The sequence below is a fragment of the Doryrhamphus excisus genome, chromosome 14, assembly GCF_030265055.1.
Source record: "Doryrhamphus excisus isolate RoL2022-K1 chromosome 14, RoL_Dexc_1.0, whole genome shotgun sequence".
NCBI lineage: Eukaryota > Metazoa > Chordata > Actinopteri > Syngnathiformes > Syngnathidae > Doryrhamphus > Doryrhamphus excisus.
This window is the reverse complement of record NC_080479.1, coordinates 19963561-19981195: the sequence shown is the minus strand read 5'-3', so window position 1 is coordinate 19981195 and position 17635 is coordinate 19963561. Positions and strand designations below refer to the sequence as shown.

Genomic DNA, 17635 nt, shown 5'->3' with positions numbered 1-17635 from the left:
GGGGGAGGTGGAAGGGGGCGCGAGAAGGTGAATTCCTCCACTTTTACTGAACCCCCACCAAAACCCATTCCCCCTGAGGACCGTCCCGACCCGGGAGACCAGTGTAACTGATTTATCGGTGGATGGTAAAACTCCCAGTAGCAGAGTACAGGCAGGGGAGCTGGGTGGGCGGGTACCGCGTCCTCCCCACCACCCGGAGCCCTGCTACATGCTTCATGCTTGAGCTATTAAGGAAAATAGGGGTGGGGGCTGGGGGGGTGGATTAAAATGAAGAAAAATTAAGACAGAGAGCGCCGTGCATGGCTGAGAAGCAAAGGATCTCCTTCAAATGGGAACAATGGGCAGGCTACGTGTTCCAGGCCTTGCTGGGGATCGGATGAAGTCATTATTCGCCCCGTCAAGGGGTGGCTGGGGGGCATGGTGCTCAATTACCTCAACCTAAAGATGTTATCAGTGAATAAAAGAGCAGATTTTACTTCATTCGTCCCCACGCCATTAAAAGCAAAATGGCTGTGTGGAGACTGGTTTCATGTGCAGGTGAAAGCTGATGTTCACGTCAAGTCCAGTGGGCCCACGCATTCTCAGCCTCACAAATTCATGGATTTTGTTCATCAAAAAAAATTATTTTTTTTTTTGTCAAGATTTTTTTTCTGCAGAAATGGAAAATGTAAATCTAATATATAACAAAATCTAAATAATATGCATAACAAGATGATCCAAGGTCAGTATTGCGTGTCAATACTGAAAAGCTGAAAGGCTTTGATCAGGTGCCAACTTTGAAATTTAGAATGAGCACACTCGCCGCTCGGAAACTGAAACTGGACTGAAACGCTGTGGAAATACGCTAAAACGTAGCATGAAAGTAAGAGTAAATCGGTAGTTTGAACTCAAAATGGGAATTGAACCAACCATCTCTAGGTCTGGATCCAGGCACTCTCAGTTGCACTATCCAACTTTTCCTAATTTGCCACAATTGGGGTAGCAGTAGGGTACAAGTCTAGAGCTACAGTGAGATATGCCTTTATTAGTCCCACAAGGGGGCATTTCAGTGCAGTATCCCATCATGCTTTGCTGCAGTGCTCTTGAAATAGTTCTTAGTATTATGTATTTAGTTTTTTTTTTTTGTCATTCTGTGTACGCAAATATGAATTTGCATAACGTCCCTCACCATTGGGTGCAAAGTGCGGGTTTGGATGATTTCAAGGAAATAACTAATCATGGCAAGCGATACTACCCACTCATTTTTTTGTGCTCATTGATCAGCAATGTTAATCATTTATACCCAATTCCCAAGGGGAATGTCGGAAAAGCAGCAAAGAAAACAGATGGATGGATTCCAGGATGTTATATTGCTAAAAAACCAAAAACCCCGGAGGACACAGGAGTGATGTCCCGCAATGACAGTTTGAGAGACGGGAGAGGAGAGAGAATTGATAAAGTTTATCGTCTTTTTGACAAACGACATTGTTCGCTGTCCATGTCCAGCCTGTCCGACCGTCACACACAAAGAGACGATCCCACGTCCGGTGGCCCTGTCATTGTCCCGCCTCCATTATATGAGGCCAAAACGCTCTTGTGCGACTTTAGCAGCACTCTATCGACTTCTGGGCCCAATCTCCGCTTGCCATATCGGCACTTCTGACACCATTTCCTTGAAATATTGAATTCCTCTCAGCGAGCCAGTCTTACACAAAACACCCGTTCATCCACAACAACACTTTTATGTCACGAGCGACACAGAGACGCCTGATGACGGGGAGGACCAGACTGTGAGGTAGCACCAATTGATAAGAGGAGCATCTAAATGTACTGGTGGCAGGCCGCCACAAAGAAACAAATGGGGAAGACTGGTCCAGGACGAGGGTGCGGCTGTGGTACCTTAGCACGCTTAACATCATAAACACCAGAGCCAACACCTCCGTTAGCCGAGCTGAGCTTTTATGTTGAATCACATTTCATATCATCTCCTCGATTGGAGGACAAAACACTCTGGATTAACTTCTCGCCAACAGTGTTATTTAAATCCTTCGTTAGGTAATTTCCCTTTTGGGTAATTAGCAAGCACGGCTGACACCCATCCACAAGTCCAGCTTTTATCCGGAAAGTCAAGGGTAAAAAAAAAAACTTGCAGAATGGATTGATGCAGGGAAGGAAAAGAGGCACGGAAGGGTGTCCAAAATACGGCTCTGGGGGCAGGAAGACGATATCACAACAAAGCTGATATGTAGTAAAAATGCTGCTCACATTGCAATATATTCTTAGTCTCAATATTTCAACTTGATGCATTTTTTACTCTTTGTATTATAAAACAGATGAATATATCTCATATACATTTTAGATCAGGGGTGGCAAACTTTTTGACTCGCGGGCCGCATTGATATAACAAAATTTCCGGGGGGGGGGGGGGGGGGGGGGGCAGACTATATATTTTACACGTAACAGTCCACCTGGTATTATTGTATCTGTAAAATTGTCATGCAATCTGCTATTATTATTTATTATTTTATATTTAAATATTTTAAAAATAATAAAATATTATAATAATTAAAATAAAATTAAAATAATAATTATTATATTATTATTATGTAAAATATACAAATATAACAATATTATTATATATAATTAATATAATAATTAGCATTACTATAATAAATATAATAATCATAATAGTTATAATAATAATATAATTATTATTATTTTAATTGTTATTATTATTATGTGCTTGTGTCTCTTTTTTCAGGAGCACTTTGTAAACAACAGACCATGTCAAACAACGAAATTGATACAACCATCAAAAGGTTGGCTCAGGCCATGATGCCAGGTTGTATGTTGACTTTAAATGAAATACTTTGGAAAGATTGGGCGGGCCGTATTCAAACACTTGGCGGGCCGGATGTGGCCCCCGGGCCGTAGTTTGCCCACCCCTGTTTTAGATTATATAATTTTGTCTTTATTCTCATAAAATAAATGCTTTTTTTCTATTTTTGATGTTGCTTTTGTTTAAGCTGTCTTTTTTAGTCACAGTACCAAAAAAAAACAACAACCACAAACTGAAAATGGCCCCTAGGCCTCACTTTGGACACCCTTGCTGTCCAGTAAATAAAACTTGAATTTGGGTCTGATTTGTGTTATATTGTTTTGTTGTATGGACACTCCAATAGAAGCACTTTAACCAAAACCTATGGCCCATTTGAGGTAGCGTTCCATGGAAAACTCCCCCAAGACAACAAGGAGTCAGGGGCTATGACGGGACAGATGACCAGCCCCTGGAGGTGGGGAGTCAAGCCTAGCAAACGCAAAGAAGTACATGGGCCTGTTTTTCTCATACCTTCCAGTAATGTAGACTGATTTTTGCACATTAAATAATGAAACAGTGAAGAATACCAGTGCACTAAGTCTTAACTCCCACAACTCCAATGGTTCCTGTAGAGTTCCCCAAAAGACAAGCAAAGGACTTCACCTTGTTCTTGGCATAGGATGTATTGAGTACACTCCTGGTCTCTTTGCCCGTGTAGATCACCACGCCGATCACGGTGCCTGCCAAAAAGACAGAAATGATGCTGCTCATTAGACTCCACCGCGTTCCTAACACGCACACACACGGCCAAGTAAGACGAAGAGCATGCGAGGAAACACAATAACGCCGAGAGGAGCGGCGGTAGCGTCGTGTTGTCAGTCAAGCCGAGCGTTTAATACCTTCGGAACCTGTGGGCGCCCGATCGATACGCCACCATCTTTATTTGCCAATTCATTAAGGTGGCCTTATAAGAAAAGGATTAATGGGTCATTCATAATAAATGAGTCTGAAGGACCTTCATGCAGAGCCTTAAAAAAGGGCACAAAAAAAGTTTCAAAGGTAAGATGAGCAACAATTCTCAGACTTGTGATTGATGTAAATTAGGGCTATCAAAAATAACGCGTAAACGGCGGAAACTAACTAACTATCAAATGTGATCTGATCTTTGTCAAAATCACACACATGAAAAAACAGTGTCTGCTTTAACTAAAACCACCCAAACATTTATAGGTTTTCATATTTTAACGAGGATAGCATGCAAACGATGACAGAAGGGGAAGAATAAGTAACTCAACCATCGCATTTAATATTTTGTGGCCCCCCTTTGGCAATAATAAATTTAACCAGACGCTTCCTCTAGCTCAGGGGTGGGCAAACTTTTTGACTCGCGGGCCGCATTGATATGACAAAATTTACGGGGGGGGGGCAGACTATATATTTTACACGTAACAGTCCACCTGGTATTATTGTATCTGTAAAATTGTCATGCAATCTGCTATTATTATTTTATATTTATATTTAAATATTTTAAAAATAATAAAATATTATAATAATTACATTCATTCATTCATTTTCTACCGCTTTTTCCTCACGAGGGTCGCGGGGGGTGCTGGAGCCTATCCCAGCTGTCTTCGGGCGAGAGGCGGGGTACACCCTGGACTGGTGGCCAGCCAATCACAGGGCACATATAGACAAACAACCATTCACACTCGCATTCATACCTATGGACAATTTGGAGTGGCCAATTAACCTAGCATGTTTTTGGAATGTGGGAGGAAACCGGAGTACCCGGAGAAAACCCACGCATGCACGGGGAGAACATGCAAACTCCACACAGAGATGGCCGAGGGCGGGGACCGAACCCTGGTCTCCTAGCTGTGAGGTCTGCGACTAACCACCAGACCGCCGTGCCGCCATAATAATTACAATAACATTAAAATAATAATATTATATTATTATTATGTAAAATATGCAAATATAACAATAATATTATATATAATTAATATAATAATTAGCATTAATATAATAATTATAATATTCATAATAGTTCTAATAATAATTATAATAATCTAATAATAATAATTATTATTATTATTATGTGCTTGTGTCTCTTTTTTCAGGAGCACTTTGTAAACAACAGACCATGTCAAAAAACGAAATTGATACAACCATCAAAAGGTAGGCTCAGGCCATGATGCCAGGTTGTATGTTGAGTTTAAATGAAATACTTTGGAAAGATTGGGCGGGCCGTATTCAAACACTTGGCGGGCCGGATGTGGCCCCCGGGCCGTAGTTTGCCCACCCCTGCTCTAGCTGCAGATCAGTGTGGCACATGGATCAGGACTACTAAACTGTATGCATCTCCTACGCGAACGTCTCTAGTCCCTTCATCCTGGGAACGCCACTACCTCATTGTCATTACCAAAACGCCACATGCGTGTAGATAACCGGGAAGATAAAGACAAGGGCGCCCCCTTTTCCAGTCACAGCGGGAGCGTGAAGTGTGCCACACGCTGATGCGGGCCACTCCAAGGTGAGCATGAAGAAGAAGCTCTAGTGAGAACAACAATGACGTAAGTGTTTGCTCTCCTGGTCAAGGTCAGGGCATTGTCGGCCAGGGTGGAGTGGGGTTGCGGCGAGGGGCCGCCGACACCACAAATCAATGGCGGGGGGGTGCGGGCCATCGCTGGGAGTGTCGCAAATGCTCTCGACTGACATGCTGGGACTTTACGCAGGGGGAGGATCATCTCAGCTGCGAGGAAGAACAAATACTATGGAAAGGCGAAGGCACTGACCGGAGGCCACCACGGTGCTGGCCCACAGAGTGTTTTCGATGCTCAGGCTCTCATGGACTTGAGGGTCTGCGTCTTCCTGTTGGGGGAGGGGGGAGAAAATGGCAACATCATGAATATTAGTACATCTTTTACAATGCTGATAAAGAGGATTATGATAATAATCATAATAAATATGAATATGCACAGATAGCGATGACCTCCACCACGATGTGTGGCGTGTAGCAATACTGTAGCTCTTTCATCCACACCATTTTAAATGAAGAGAAGGATAAAAGAAAGCATAGCAAGGTCACAACGGTGAGATTTCACAGATAAAATAAGGCAACCCTTGTGAGGGGGCTCCTGTTTCACGCCCCCCCCCCCCCCCTTAAATAAAGGCCAACGCAGGAAAACGCTTTGAGTCAGGAGCACAGGAGTCGAGTCTCCGGTTTCGGCTCAAATGGCCCCCCGCCTGATATAATAATTATGATACCCAAGCAGCCACATCCTGTCAATGCGTGCAAAGCGGTGAAGAGGTGCATGAAAAATAAATGGCAGGGGTGCGGAACGCTTGACCGCTCTGACATTGTCACGCCGCCGCCGTGTCTCCATAAAGTCTGTCTCCAGGAAGACAAAGAACACTCACTCATAAATAGGTAAGTTCATTTGCTGAGGGGGTCTGTGGGAACCCGTCTTTTTTCTCCCCCCCCCCTCGCTCCCTCCATCCCGCTCTGACTCAAAGCACACGATATGCAAAGGAAGGCGGCGGAGGATGAATGAGCGGAGGAAGTGCTCGCTCACTAAGCCTGGTGTGTGGCCAAGAGTGAAGACAGACCACAAAGCCTCCCTTTGTAGCGCAGCCTCTCCTCTCCGTGGGGGCTGTGCTAATCTGCTATTAATAAAAAAGCGGGAGCAACAAGTACGACAGGATGGACGGAGCTAGCGGGACCCGTGTGTGTGTGATGTAAGAGGCGTGAACACAAGCGCCCCCATTGTGGCCTCTTGTCAACACGGCGCAGCTGATCCTCCGTGTCAACAATCTGCGTGCTGAAGATTTATTCGAGCAGGAAATGAAACGTGTCAACAAGCCCACGTACCCGCGTGAAGTTGCCCTCAAAACTGTGGATGTCCAGCTGAGGTGCCTGGGCGTAGACGTACGCGCTGATGGAGAACAGGTCCTGAGGAGAGATGAAGATGTAGAAGGTTCATACCGCTGACCGGATTTAAGTCTCACAAGCACTTTGAAGATCAAAGCTCTTCCGGCATGTCGTCATCTTCGGACGTTTCAAGTTGTGACATTTGGTTATGGCATAATATTTATAATAGTCACACGATATTTGGACTTTATTCTTGCAATATTACAACTTTTCCCCAACCTCACTTTCCTAAATTTACACCTTTATTCACTGTTTTGTTTCTCTTATTACCACTTTTTTTAATAAAGACACAAATTATGTAATATTTTAACTCTATGCTACTAAAATGACATTATTTTTCCTCTTAAAATTATGACTTAAAAAAAAAATGTATTACAATTTTCAAAATGTTTCAACTTTCTTCCATCTATACGATCCTGACTTTATTTCTGTAATTTTAGAAATCCACAAATGTTTTCATTTTGTTTTGTTCCATGTTAGAATTTTTTGCTTTAATATTTTAATATTAGTTGATGCTACTAAAATGACATTTATTCTCTTCGTATTATTCTCATCAAATGATGAATTTTGTTAGATTATAGTTTGACTTTATTGTTGCAAACTTACTTAATGTAATTTAATTTCTCTTTTAAAACACATTAAAATACATAGAAATTAATCATTATATTACAGTGAACAGGATTTTATTACAATACTCTATTTCCACAGTTTTTGAATGGTTAATGCGATTTGTGCTACTTTTTCAACAGTCATTGAACGCACCGACGCACCGTTCTCCGATGGGGTGAAACATCCGTGTGTTTTATCTACGGGTTGATGCACATATGCTTTGTTTACCATCCAAATGAACGTGCTAGAAGACCCAATAATAAAGTTTGGGGCCTCTGAGCCAATTGGGATTGCTGGCGTACCCCGACTGCCGGAAGCCGCTGCGTGCAGACGACGGCCACTTTCAGCTTCCAGTCCGTCTCTCCGTCCAGCTGGTCGGTCCTGATGAAGCACGCTCCTGGAAGATCACAAGACGGAAGGCGTTACATGTGCCTCTCCTTTCCCCAGCGCGCACTAACAGAGAGGCCTTGTTGCCTTGCGTGGACGTATCCCTTCATGCTAATAAAAGGAGCGCTCATAAAACACACACGGGGCCGGACAGGCAGCGTGCATGGCGGTGACCCGCATGGATGGGAGGTGATATTACACGCGAAACTGATGGATGTCAGCCGGCATGTGACAGGGAGGCGAGAGGGCAGCCATAACGCGTCCCCGGGGGGGTTAAGGATGATGGAAAACATGAACACCAGCAGGATGATTCATGCTCCTCAGCAGTGGGAAAGACAAATATGTGCTTATGCGCGCACGTGTCCGAGGCATAAAGACGTCCGCAACTCCCCGTGGAGATTAATGGGGACGACGTCCTCAGCAACATTTTCCCCTCGGACGCCCCCCCCACTCCGCCCCTCGCAAATCTGACGCGACTCATTGATAAATTGGAATTTGCTTCATCCGTCACTCCAACAATGTGACATAAATCATATCCGCCCGCAGGCGAGGTAAGTCGCATTTCTCGCCCAAATGATCTTGACACAGTTTGTTAGGAAAGTTCACCAGGACAGCATTCCTTCCGTGTCCCTGCGTTTATCTTTGCCTTGCATCTGATGGAATGACAGATTTAACGCAGACGTCCGGGTCAAGACGTCTTTGCTCGCTCACCGGTTTTCTCAGACGTTCTCAGGAATATCATGTCCGCGGGAATCCTTTGGTTCTACAAAAATGGGAAATAACAGTTTTGGTCACAAAAGTCTGATGAGTAATTCGAGGACAAGTGCACTTTTGGGGGAATTCTGCCCATCATCCCCAATCCTGAGGACATATCTTTGTCTTTTCTGTGCATATACAGTAAACGGCCAAAACAAGGCTGCTAACTAATGCATGTATGGGACGCACCTATTCCGCTTCCAAAGCCCACTATTAAACAAGTTTTATATCCAGGAACATTCATGATAACATGTAATACTTACGATATTTGACCCTATATTTGGCCGCATTGATATAACAAAATTGCCGGGGGGGGGGGGGGGGGGCAGACTATATATTTTACACGTAACAGTCCACCTGGTATTATTGTATCTGCAAAATTGTCATGCAATCTGCTATTATTATTCATTATTTTATATTTAAATATTTTAAAAATAATAAAATATTATAATATTTTATTATTTTATTTAATATTTATTTATTTAATATTTTATTATTAAATATTATAATAATTAAAATTGACTGCTGAATGCCAAATAAGCCTTACTTACATTATTATTATTTATTTTAATTATTTGGGCAATTTACTGTTCACGCTGCACTTTACATTATGTTGTTCATATTTGGTGTCTATTCTATCTATTTATTCTCCACATTATTATTATTATTATTATTTGTTTTTACTTATCTTCTTTTGTGTCTGTTGTTATATGGGAGCCAGGCAACGACATTTTGTTGGCAATTTCACTGCTGTGTTTTTGTGCAATGACAATAAAGGGAGTCTATCTATTATTATGTAAAATATGCAAATATAACAATATTATTATATATAATTAATATAATAATTAGCATTAATATAATAAATATAATAATCATAATAGTTATAATAATAATATAATAATTATTATTTTAATTTTTATTATTATTATGTGCTTGTGTCTCTTTTTTCAGGAGCACTTTGTAAACAACAGACCATGTCAAACAACGAAATTGATACAACCATCAAAAGGTTGGCTCAGGCCATGATGCCAGGTTGTATGTTGACTTTAAATTAAATACTTTGGAAAGATTGGGCGGGCCGTATTCAAACACTTGGCGGGCCGGATGTGGCCCCCGGGCCGTAGTTTGCCCACCCCTGCCCTATATTGATCATTTTAAGCATTAGCGGAACTCTGGCTACGTTGATTTCTCATAACAACTTAGAAAGGAACGTGACGCCAAACTCAAAAACCAAAACTCTGATGGGCAAGACTCCAAAAGTGCAGTTTTTTCTTAAAACCAGAGGTCATCACATGATTGGCAAAGAGCTTTACCTTCTCCACAATAATCAGGTCCCCGACTTGGATGTCTGAGCTCTTCACCTGAATTTTACCTGCGGAAGCAAACAAGACAATGATTGATGAAAAAAAAAAAAAAAATCCAAACCCCGTCTTGACTTTTAAGATACCTCGTTAACGCCAGCTATTGATGTGTGCGGCTCGCCATCTGAAGATGACACGGGCTCTTAAAAGCGTCAACAGGTGAGAGATTGATTCCCTGCATCCCGATGACGCAAGCGCCTCCTGTTTTCATGTTTATCACCTCAATATCCCCCTGCTAAGTCTTACAGCGCTTGGGGGCCCCGTCTAAAAGGTGTGATGGCGGCGTGGCTGCACGGATATCACATGAGGGAATTGAGGGAGACCATCTTCGCTCACACCGTCTCAGAGAGGTAGAAATCGATGCAATTACGGCGAGAGCTACGACTTGTGTTACAAGAGCCGGTCCGGTGGACTTGAGGGGGGGGGGGGTTGAGCGGTCGTAATTGCACGAGGGAGGGCTCGATTATACTGGAGAGTATCCGTTATCATAATGTCAGCAAACAGTCGCCGCAAAGTGCCAACGATGGCGCGATCCATCACTCACCGCGCACCGTCAGCTTGCTGTAGAGCTGGGAGTTCATCTCTTTGTCCCGCTGGTGGCGCCGCACCTCGTCCACCGCCTCGCGCACCATGGTGACGGCCAGCACGAAGCTCTGAAAGCAACACCACACAGGGATGTTTGGGCTTTTCCCTTTCCACATCCAGAGCGGTGTTCCCCACAGGACTGCAATCTATCTGTGGCGTATGACTCAATAAAATACTCAGAAATGAGAGTTTAAAAAAACATGAAAACCAAAACAAATATGCTGCCAACTTTCCAATAGTAACTCTCGCTTTTGTGTCAGTCTCCAAATACTGTATCTCTAAACTAGTCGCTGACTTGACAAATAGTATTCTAGCGGACTCTGCTTACTGGCTAAATAGGGCTGCAACTAATGATTATTACTCCATTAATCTGATTTGTCATAAAGGTGAAATAGCCAATTATTTTATCAACTTCAGTGGTTTTTCTTTCCATCCTTGCAGGTTTTTTTTTTTACAAATATTTTAACTTTTTTCTTAAATATTCTTTGTCAAATTTCTTCTATCATTAGTCCCATTACATTTTGACTTTACTGCCTTAATATTAAAAGTTTTCCCCTCAACCTAGTTTTCCAAAAATTACAATTATTTTGTTTTTTGTTTCCTGTAATTATTAGATTTAAAAAATAACTAATTTTTCTTTCATATTTAATTCCAAGTTTGTCATTTTTTAAAATTTCCATTATTTCCCTTTTTCCATTTCTGCTGTTATTTTTTTCTGATGTTGTAACAATATAATTTTTTAAATTAATATCATTTTTTTAAAGTTAATTTTTTATAATTAAAAAAACAATCAAATACCAAATTGATCACAGATTCATTAATTAATTGTGGCAGCGCTACCGCTAAATATGGCAACAAAGTGGATATGTTGGCAACAATATCCCTCCTGCTACGTCTTCTTATTATCTGGCAGACCAGGTGCGTTATGGTGTATTTTTGACTTCTTTATGCCTAAATTGTCATGAATGTAGGGGAAACATGAGTATTTTTATGATTGCGGTTTTTGTTAGCAGTAGTGTAGAAGTACATACAGGGAACCAACATGCTGGTACACGTGGGACATCAATCTCAGCGCACCATCACGTTTGCGAGTATTTACCAGCGGCGCCCAGTAGGTGTACAAATATCCGATCTTCAGTGAGGGCACAAACTGGGAGCAGGAGACCACCAGGAAGTAGAGATTGAGAAAGAACTTGAACTGCTGGTAGAGCACCTGAGGAGGACAGAAGACACCGACTCAGCAAGAACACGCTATATACACAATGAAAGCTATGCTAGGTCTATTACAATTTTTGCTGGTTTTTTTTTTTTTTTGCAGAATATTGCAAACTTTCTTCCCCAGTAAACTTTGACATTTTTCTCTCATAATATTATGAATGCATTCCTATAATATTTTCACTTTATTCCCATAATATTATAACTTTCCCAAACCTAATTTTGTAAAACTGACAACTTTGCTTGTTTGGCATAATATAAGGATTTTTAAAAAAAGTTCCCCTTTAATATTTCAACTCTACGCTACTAGAGTAAAAACTTAGAATATGACTACAAAAAATATATATATTTTCTGTATTATTTTCTATTTTCTGTAATACTTAGACTCCTAAAATTACAGGGGAAAATACTTCCCCAAATATTTTATTTTGTATTATTTCTACAATACTTCTCTTCTTCTTTTTCTCATAATCATAATAATTACAACTTTATTTACATAATATTTTAACCTTAATTCCATAATTTTAAAACTTTTCCTCAACCTGTCTTAGTTTTTTTCATAACATTACCATTTTTAATATTTTAAATTTTTATTTCCTAGTAATATTACATTATTATTTTCCCTCATAGAGTACTATTTTTTTCCCCATTTGCTAGTTGAATGACATATTTAGAATGCGCCACAGACCAGTTGATAAAAAAACAGCAGCGGGCCACACGTTGGACACTACTGATCTAAGGTCAGGTTTTGAATAATGCTTTTAATAATGAGAGTCTTGCGTCAGGCCAGATCAATAGGCGACTAAGCAAGCGAGCGTCCACGCTTAATGAACCCCCTGACCTTTAGGTGGCGGCGGCGGAAGAACGCACACCGCTAAACTCAATTTGTGCGTATTTAATAATTCAAAGTGGAGGGGGGGACGAACGGGACATTTGTTCTCCATCGCCGGGAATATCTACGTCTCGAACAGACAGTTGACATTTTACGGCTTGGGGAGTGAGTGACCCCCCTAATTACGGCGACATTCGCTTTTCTAATAAGTTGCTCTGATCTTTAATGCCCCCTAACGTACGCACCCTTAGTGATAAGACACTTAGCACATCGGCTATGGCGAGGCTGACGGCAGGGTCGGGAAGTTGAGCAGGAAAAGAAAAATCCAAATAAAAAGCCAAACACACCCCCGGCACGAAGGTGAAGACGTTGTACTTCTGGTTGTGGATGGAATTCTTGGGGAACTTCTCTTCGCATTTCTCCGGGCAGCCCAGCCAGACGGTGCGGGCCTTCAGCTCCTTCTTCCGCCGACACATGCGGGCCACCAGCTCGCAGCAGCTGCGGGGACACAGGACACGTTAGTGGCTGGGAATGCATGCGGAAAAGTTTGGTTTTAGAATGGAAAAAGGAGAAATTGGGGGAGAAATGAGAGGCCAACAAACACGTGTTCCCCAAAGGACTGCAATCTATGTGTGGTGATGCTAATTTGCACAAGTGTTTTATTTGCATGGTCCCTGTGGGAGCAAAACACATGAAAAGCAAAACAAATGGACGTGTTGTTGTTGTTGCTTCTTGTGGGGCAACCGCTGCTGGTTGAGAGGAGCAATACTACACAGTATTTACAGTACAAGTCTATTTTTGGGACTTGGTCATTTTCTAAGTAGCTAGCAGGCTGGAAAAAGTGCAAGCACCCCTTTACTTGTTTATGTATTTAGTCTAATTTACAATTATACAATACCACATTTTTAAATCAATTCCTTAACTTTTTTGCCAAAATTTCGACCAGTTTGACTGAAAATTCATACCTGGATACTGGATAGTACAAGTGAAGTTTCCTAGATACCCGAGATGTATCAGCGACACATTAATTATTCATGTAAACAAACAATTAATGGCAGAACCATTCACATTATTTGAATAAAGAGCAACAAACACTTCATGTTGAATTAACAAAGGATGAATTAAATCATGTCTGTGATTAATTCTATGTTCTATGCATGTAAAGAATAATTTGGGGAAATTTCTATCTATATCTGCATAAGATTATCAGGTGAATTGATATCCTACATACCTTTTACAGAATCTAGTCCTGAAGCATCCAAAAAGGTATACGAACAAAACGCCGCTTACTATTGTAACGTTCAACAGGCATGACTAATCAACTTCAGCCAAATCAAGTGTTACATGTGTAGCGTTGTAGGTCTTTACATGACGCCTGTCGTGCTTGGATCCAAAGCTTTATTTCCTACTATGGATTCCAGAGATGATTGCCTTTGAAACAATGTTACATGGACATCTTGTGTGTCATCCGGAATGGCAACTTGCTGAACACAGATCCATGTAGTTGGATCACAGGAATAGAAATCGATGTAGGGGATCAATTGTTACACCTCTAATATGAAATATATGAATTAGCTGTTATAATAAATAATAATAATAATGATGACACAAACAATATTGCACTTGACTGAAACTTCAACTACAATGTGACTGTACTGTACTTGTACTGAAACGTGGCCAATAGTGTTATTTACACATCTCAAGGGCTCCTTTTGACAAACATTTCTAAATAAGCTCTTTTTCAGAGGGCAGGGGGGGGTGAAAGGGGGGGGTGAAAAGGTTAGCATTTGGCCAAGAGGAAATGTTCACGGCTCAATTTTGTCCGTGAAGCCCGGGAGGAGCTTCACGGACAAAAACAGGCTCTGTGGTAACATCTCAAGACACATTTGTCCTTGTTGAGCAGTCGCTGACCATCGATAATATGCGGGCTCGCTTGAAGGGGGGGGGGTTGTTCACTCCCTTCACCCCCCCACCACAACCAACAAGCTTGATTTATTACAGTGACGCAAACAAAAGTGAACAAAGTTTGACTTTGCATCCACCTGCTAATGATGACAGCGAGGCTTATCCAGAGCATGAAGTACAAACAGTGTGTGTGTGTGTGTGTGTGTGTGTGTGTGTGTGATACAGATGGCTAAAGTGGTACCTGGGGGGTGGGGGGCGGTGTATACTGTCATGGTGATCGACTTGGCTTTTCCACCTTTTAAGCAAGTTGGCAAAACAGAAAAAGTGCATAAATCAACTTGGGCGGTGACAACTTTGCCGTTGTTTGCGTTGGCGGCGGCGGCGGCGGCGGCGGCACGCTCTGCCTCGGCACCCAGCGCTGCGTTCCGCGTCCAGATTCATAATAGAGATTATTTGAGCAAATGAATGCTATTTAAATAGCGGGGCCATTTGAATAGTGGGGGCTTATTGGGAGTGAATTATTTGCCTTTTATAATCCCACGCAAAGCACACACAAAATTACTGGAAAGCATCAAACTGCTCAGCTGTGAAAAATCCAATTTGTTCATTAACGAGGGGGGGGGGGCGGGGAGGACACGGGAGGGGGCGATCGATATACCAAATGACAATACGAGAAAGGAAACAGTCTTTAAAACTCCTTATGCTTTTGTATCTCTGCATTGGCGGGGGGGGGGGGGGCCTTTGGGGGCCGTCATATGCATCGTTAGCTGGATGAAGCTCACCGTTGTGTTTAACCACTGATGATGCGCATCGGGCGGCGAGAGACAAAAAAAAACAACACACACACACGACCTTATTTTGCGCTTCACGCATAACTACCGACGTGTTGGAAACCCAACGTGATCCACGCATGCCACAGCGTAAGGTATACACCACGCCAATGCTCACGGCAGGCCGTCCAAGCTCACGCCGCCGGGGCATAAAGACAGAAGAAATATGAAACATGGAACGCTGCAAATCCCTCGCCACTTCACGCTTCAAATTTCAAAACTTCACGTTTTTTGAAATATACAGACCCAACTGCTAGAATATTAATTTTGCACGTTTGGATCTTAATGAGGTTTTAAGTAGAACAAACGCAAAAAGGGGGAGTGGGACAAAAAACATTTGGAACTTCAACTTCAAAAAGAATCAACTGATATTGGAGGGGGGGTCCATCATGATCCGGGATGCTTTTTCCATTCAGTGGAACACCAGAGCTTCAGGTGGTGCGGGGTCGTCAAATGGCGTACGGGCAACCCTCATTTTGGAGGGCCCTGGTCCGTGTGGTAACAGCTGGGTTCTTCACCAGGACAACGCCGCAGTTCATGATGCCGGCTTACCCAAAGGACTTCTTCTTCTCTTTTGGACCATCCCTCATGTTCCCCTGATTGACATCCCATAGAGAACATTTGTGGATGAATGGCAAGGGAACTTGATCAAAATGGCCATCACTTCCAGACAGTAGATGACCTTGGTGAAGCCATCTTCCACTTGGACCAATGTTCCCAGTAGCCTCCTGGAAACACTCGTGCCCAAAGCCATTTTAGAAGTGGTTAAGAAGAACGATGGAGACATTTTTGTTTTCTGCTTTGGGGAGTTTTTTTTTGCCATTTTTGGAGCGATAGTCTTCAACTTTTGATGTGCTGATAACAGTCCAGTCCAGTCCAGTTGGATAGGCTCCAGCACCCCCCCCCCCCGCGACCCTCGTGAGGATAAGCGGTAGAAAATGAATGAATGATTTATTTGCTTTATTATTGATTTGTTTATTTATTTTTTCATTTTATTTTGTGTAGAAAAATAAAAATTAAGATATTTGAGAACAATGGAATGTTTTATCAGAGCTTTTCTTGTGGAAAACCAAAACCAAAGCACTGAAAAAGTGTACAGTATATCAAAATTTGTTGTTTTTTTTAAAAACCTGATGCGGCCCAGCCTCTCCCAGACCCAAGCTCCAGTGGCCCCCCAGGTAAAGTGAGTTTGAGACCCCTGCTTTAAATAATGATTGCACACTTTCAGATGTTTGAGGTGTCACTAAAACAAAAAATATGGTCACTTCTCTGTAGGAAAATCTGATTTTCAGTCAAAATCAGGTGTTCATGCTGAAACCATCCAGACCCACATAGTCTCAATGTAGTCCTAAACCTCAATATTCTGTGGGTCTTCAAAGTTCAGCAAAAATGCCCCAAAACTCTGGCAGTTTAGAACTCTCGTCTCTGAAAATGGCTGGCAGTGAATTACTAAATAATTCAAAATCAATATCATTTGAAGTCTTTTTAACAGCATTTGATGCATAATTAGATAGTAATATATATTTAAATAGGCTAACTATTTTGCTGTCTAAACAGAAGCATAAAGATTGAATAGAATGTCCATTTAGTGTCAGACATTTACCTTCTACGTACCTCCAGGCTGCCAAATCAAGCAGGTGACGACGTGACCTCCACATGTCAATAAAAACCTTGTCCACAGCACAATACACACATTTGACATACCTGCAACACAACACTTTCCAACCCCCGAGGAGGAACCAGCCGAGGCCTCTGCTGTGTCTGTGGTTGACTCTGGCCCGGGGCAGCGTCTGGTAGTCGCTCTCGTCGTTCTCGAAGCCTTCCTCGGACATCATCAGAGGCATTTCATCCAGATTGGATGGTTCATCATCTAGCGAGAATCTGGAAGGAGAGACATCACTTTAGAGTATGCTCTTAATGAACGTGGAGTCATATATCCTCCTAAATGAATACAATATACAACAACAGTATTCTGTCTTTATGCATGATGTTTTATTCCATAAACAAACTTCCTCATCACATTTGTGTGGTTTACCTTTATGACATGTTTTCAGCTTTCGGACGTTGATGCGTGTTTGACCCTAACGGCCACCGTAGATTGAATCATTTCTACTAAACAAATGTTGTTTATTGGTAGATGGCCTGCTTTACTTCCTGTCCTTGGTTTATAATCGCATTCTTACCAAGTGTGACAAAATAAGCCCTGTGAAAGAAATAATAATAATAATAACAATAACGACGCTGGTTCATTTAGCTGCAATGTGTCTTTAAATGTTCACAGTTGACGGAACAGGAACAAGGTTGGCGGCGCAGAGCTTAAACGGGTGGTTGGGCTCTAAAGCAGACACAACTACGCTACGTTACGTTTCTTGTTTAAATAGAGGTGAGATTTGTGAGATTTGAGGTTTTTGTACCGCCTAGCTGCCT

General features: G+C 42.0%; 1 protein-coding gene across 2 annotated transcripts in view; it reads right to left on the bottom strand.

The window, feature by feature from the left end:
* atp9b (ATPase phospholipid transporting 9B) overlaps positions 1–17635 on the bottom strand; it is a 34882-nt gene that overhangs the window by 16968 nt on the left and 279 nt on the right. For both annotated transcript variants that reach the window (XM_058046705.1, XM_058046706.1), the window contains exons 2-11: positions 16913–17089; positions 12821–12971; positions 11526–11639; positions 10386–10494; positions 9794–9852; positions 8436–8487; positions 7640–7734; positions 6669–6749; positions 5593–5668; positions 3461–3537 (exon numbers count right to left, since the gene is read on the bottom strand). In XM_058046705.1, the coding sequence (XP_057902688.1) occupies positions 3461–3537; positions 5593–5668; positions 6669–6749; positions 7640–7734; positions 8436–8487; positions 9794–9852; positions 10386–10494; positions 11526–11639; positions 12821–12971; positions 16913–17089 (991 nt within the window). The remainder of the gene's footprint in view (positions 1–3460; positions 3538–5592; positions 5669–6668; positions 6750–7639; positions 7735–8435; positions 8488–9793; positions 9853–10385; positions 10495–11525; positions 11640–12820; positions 12972–16912; positions 17090–17635) is intronic.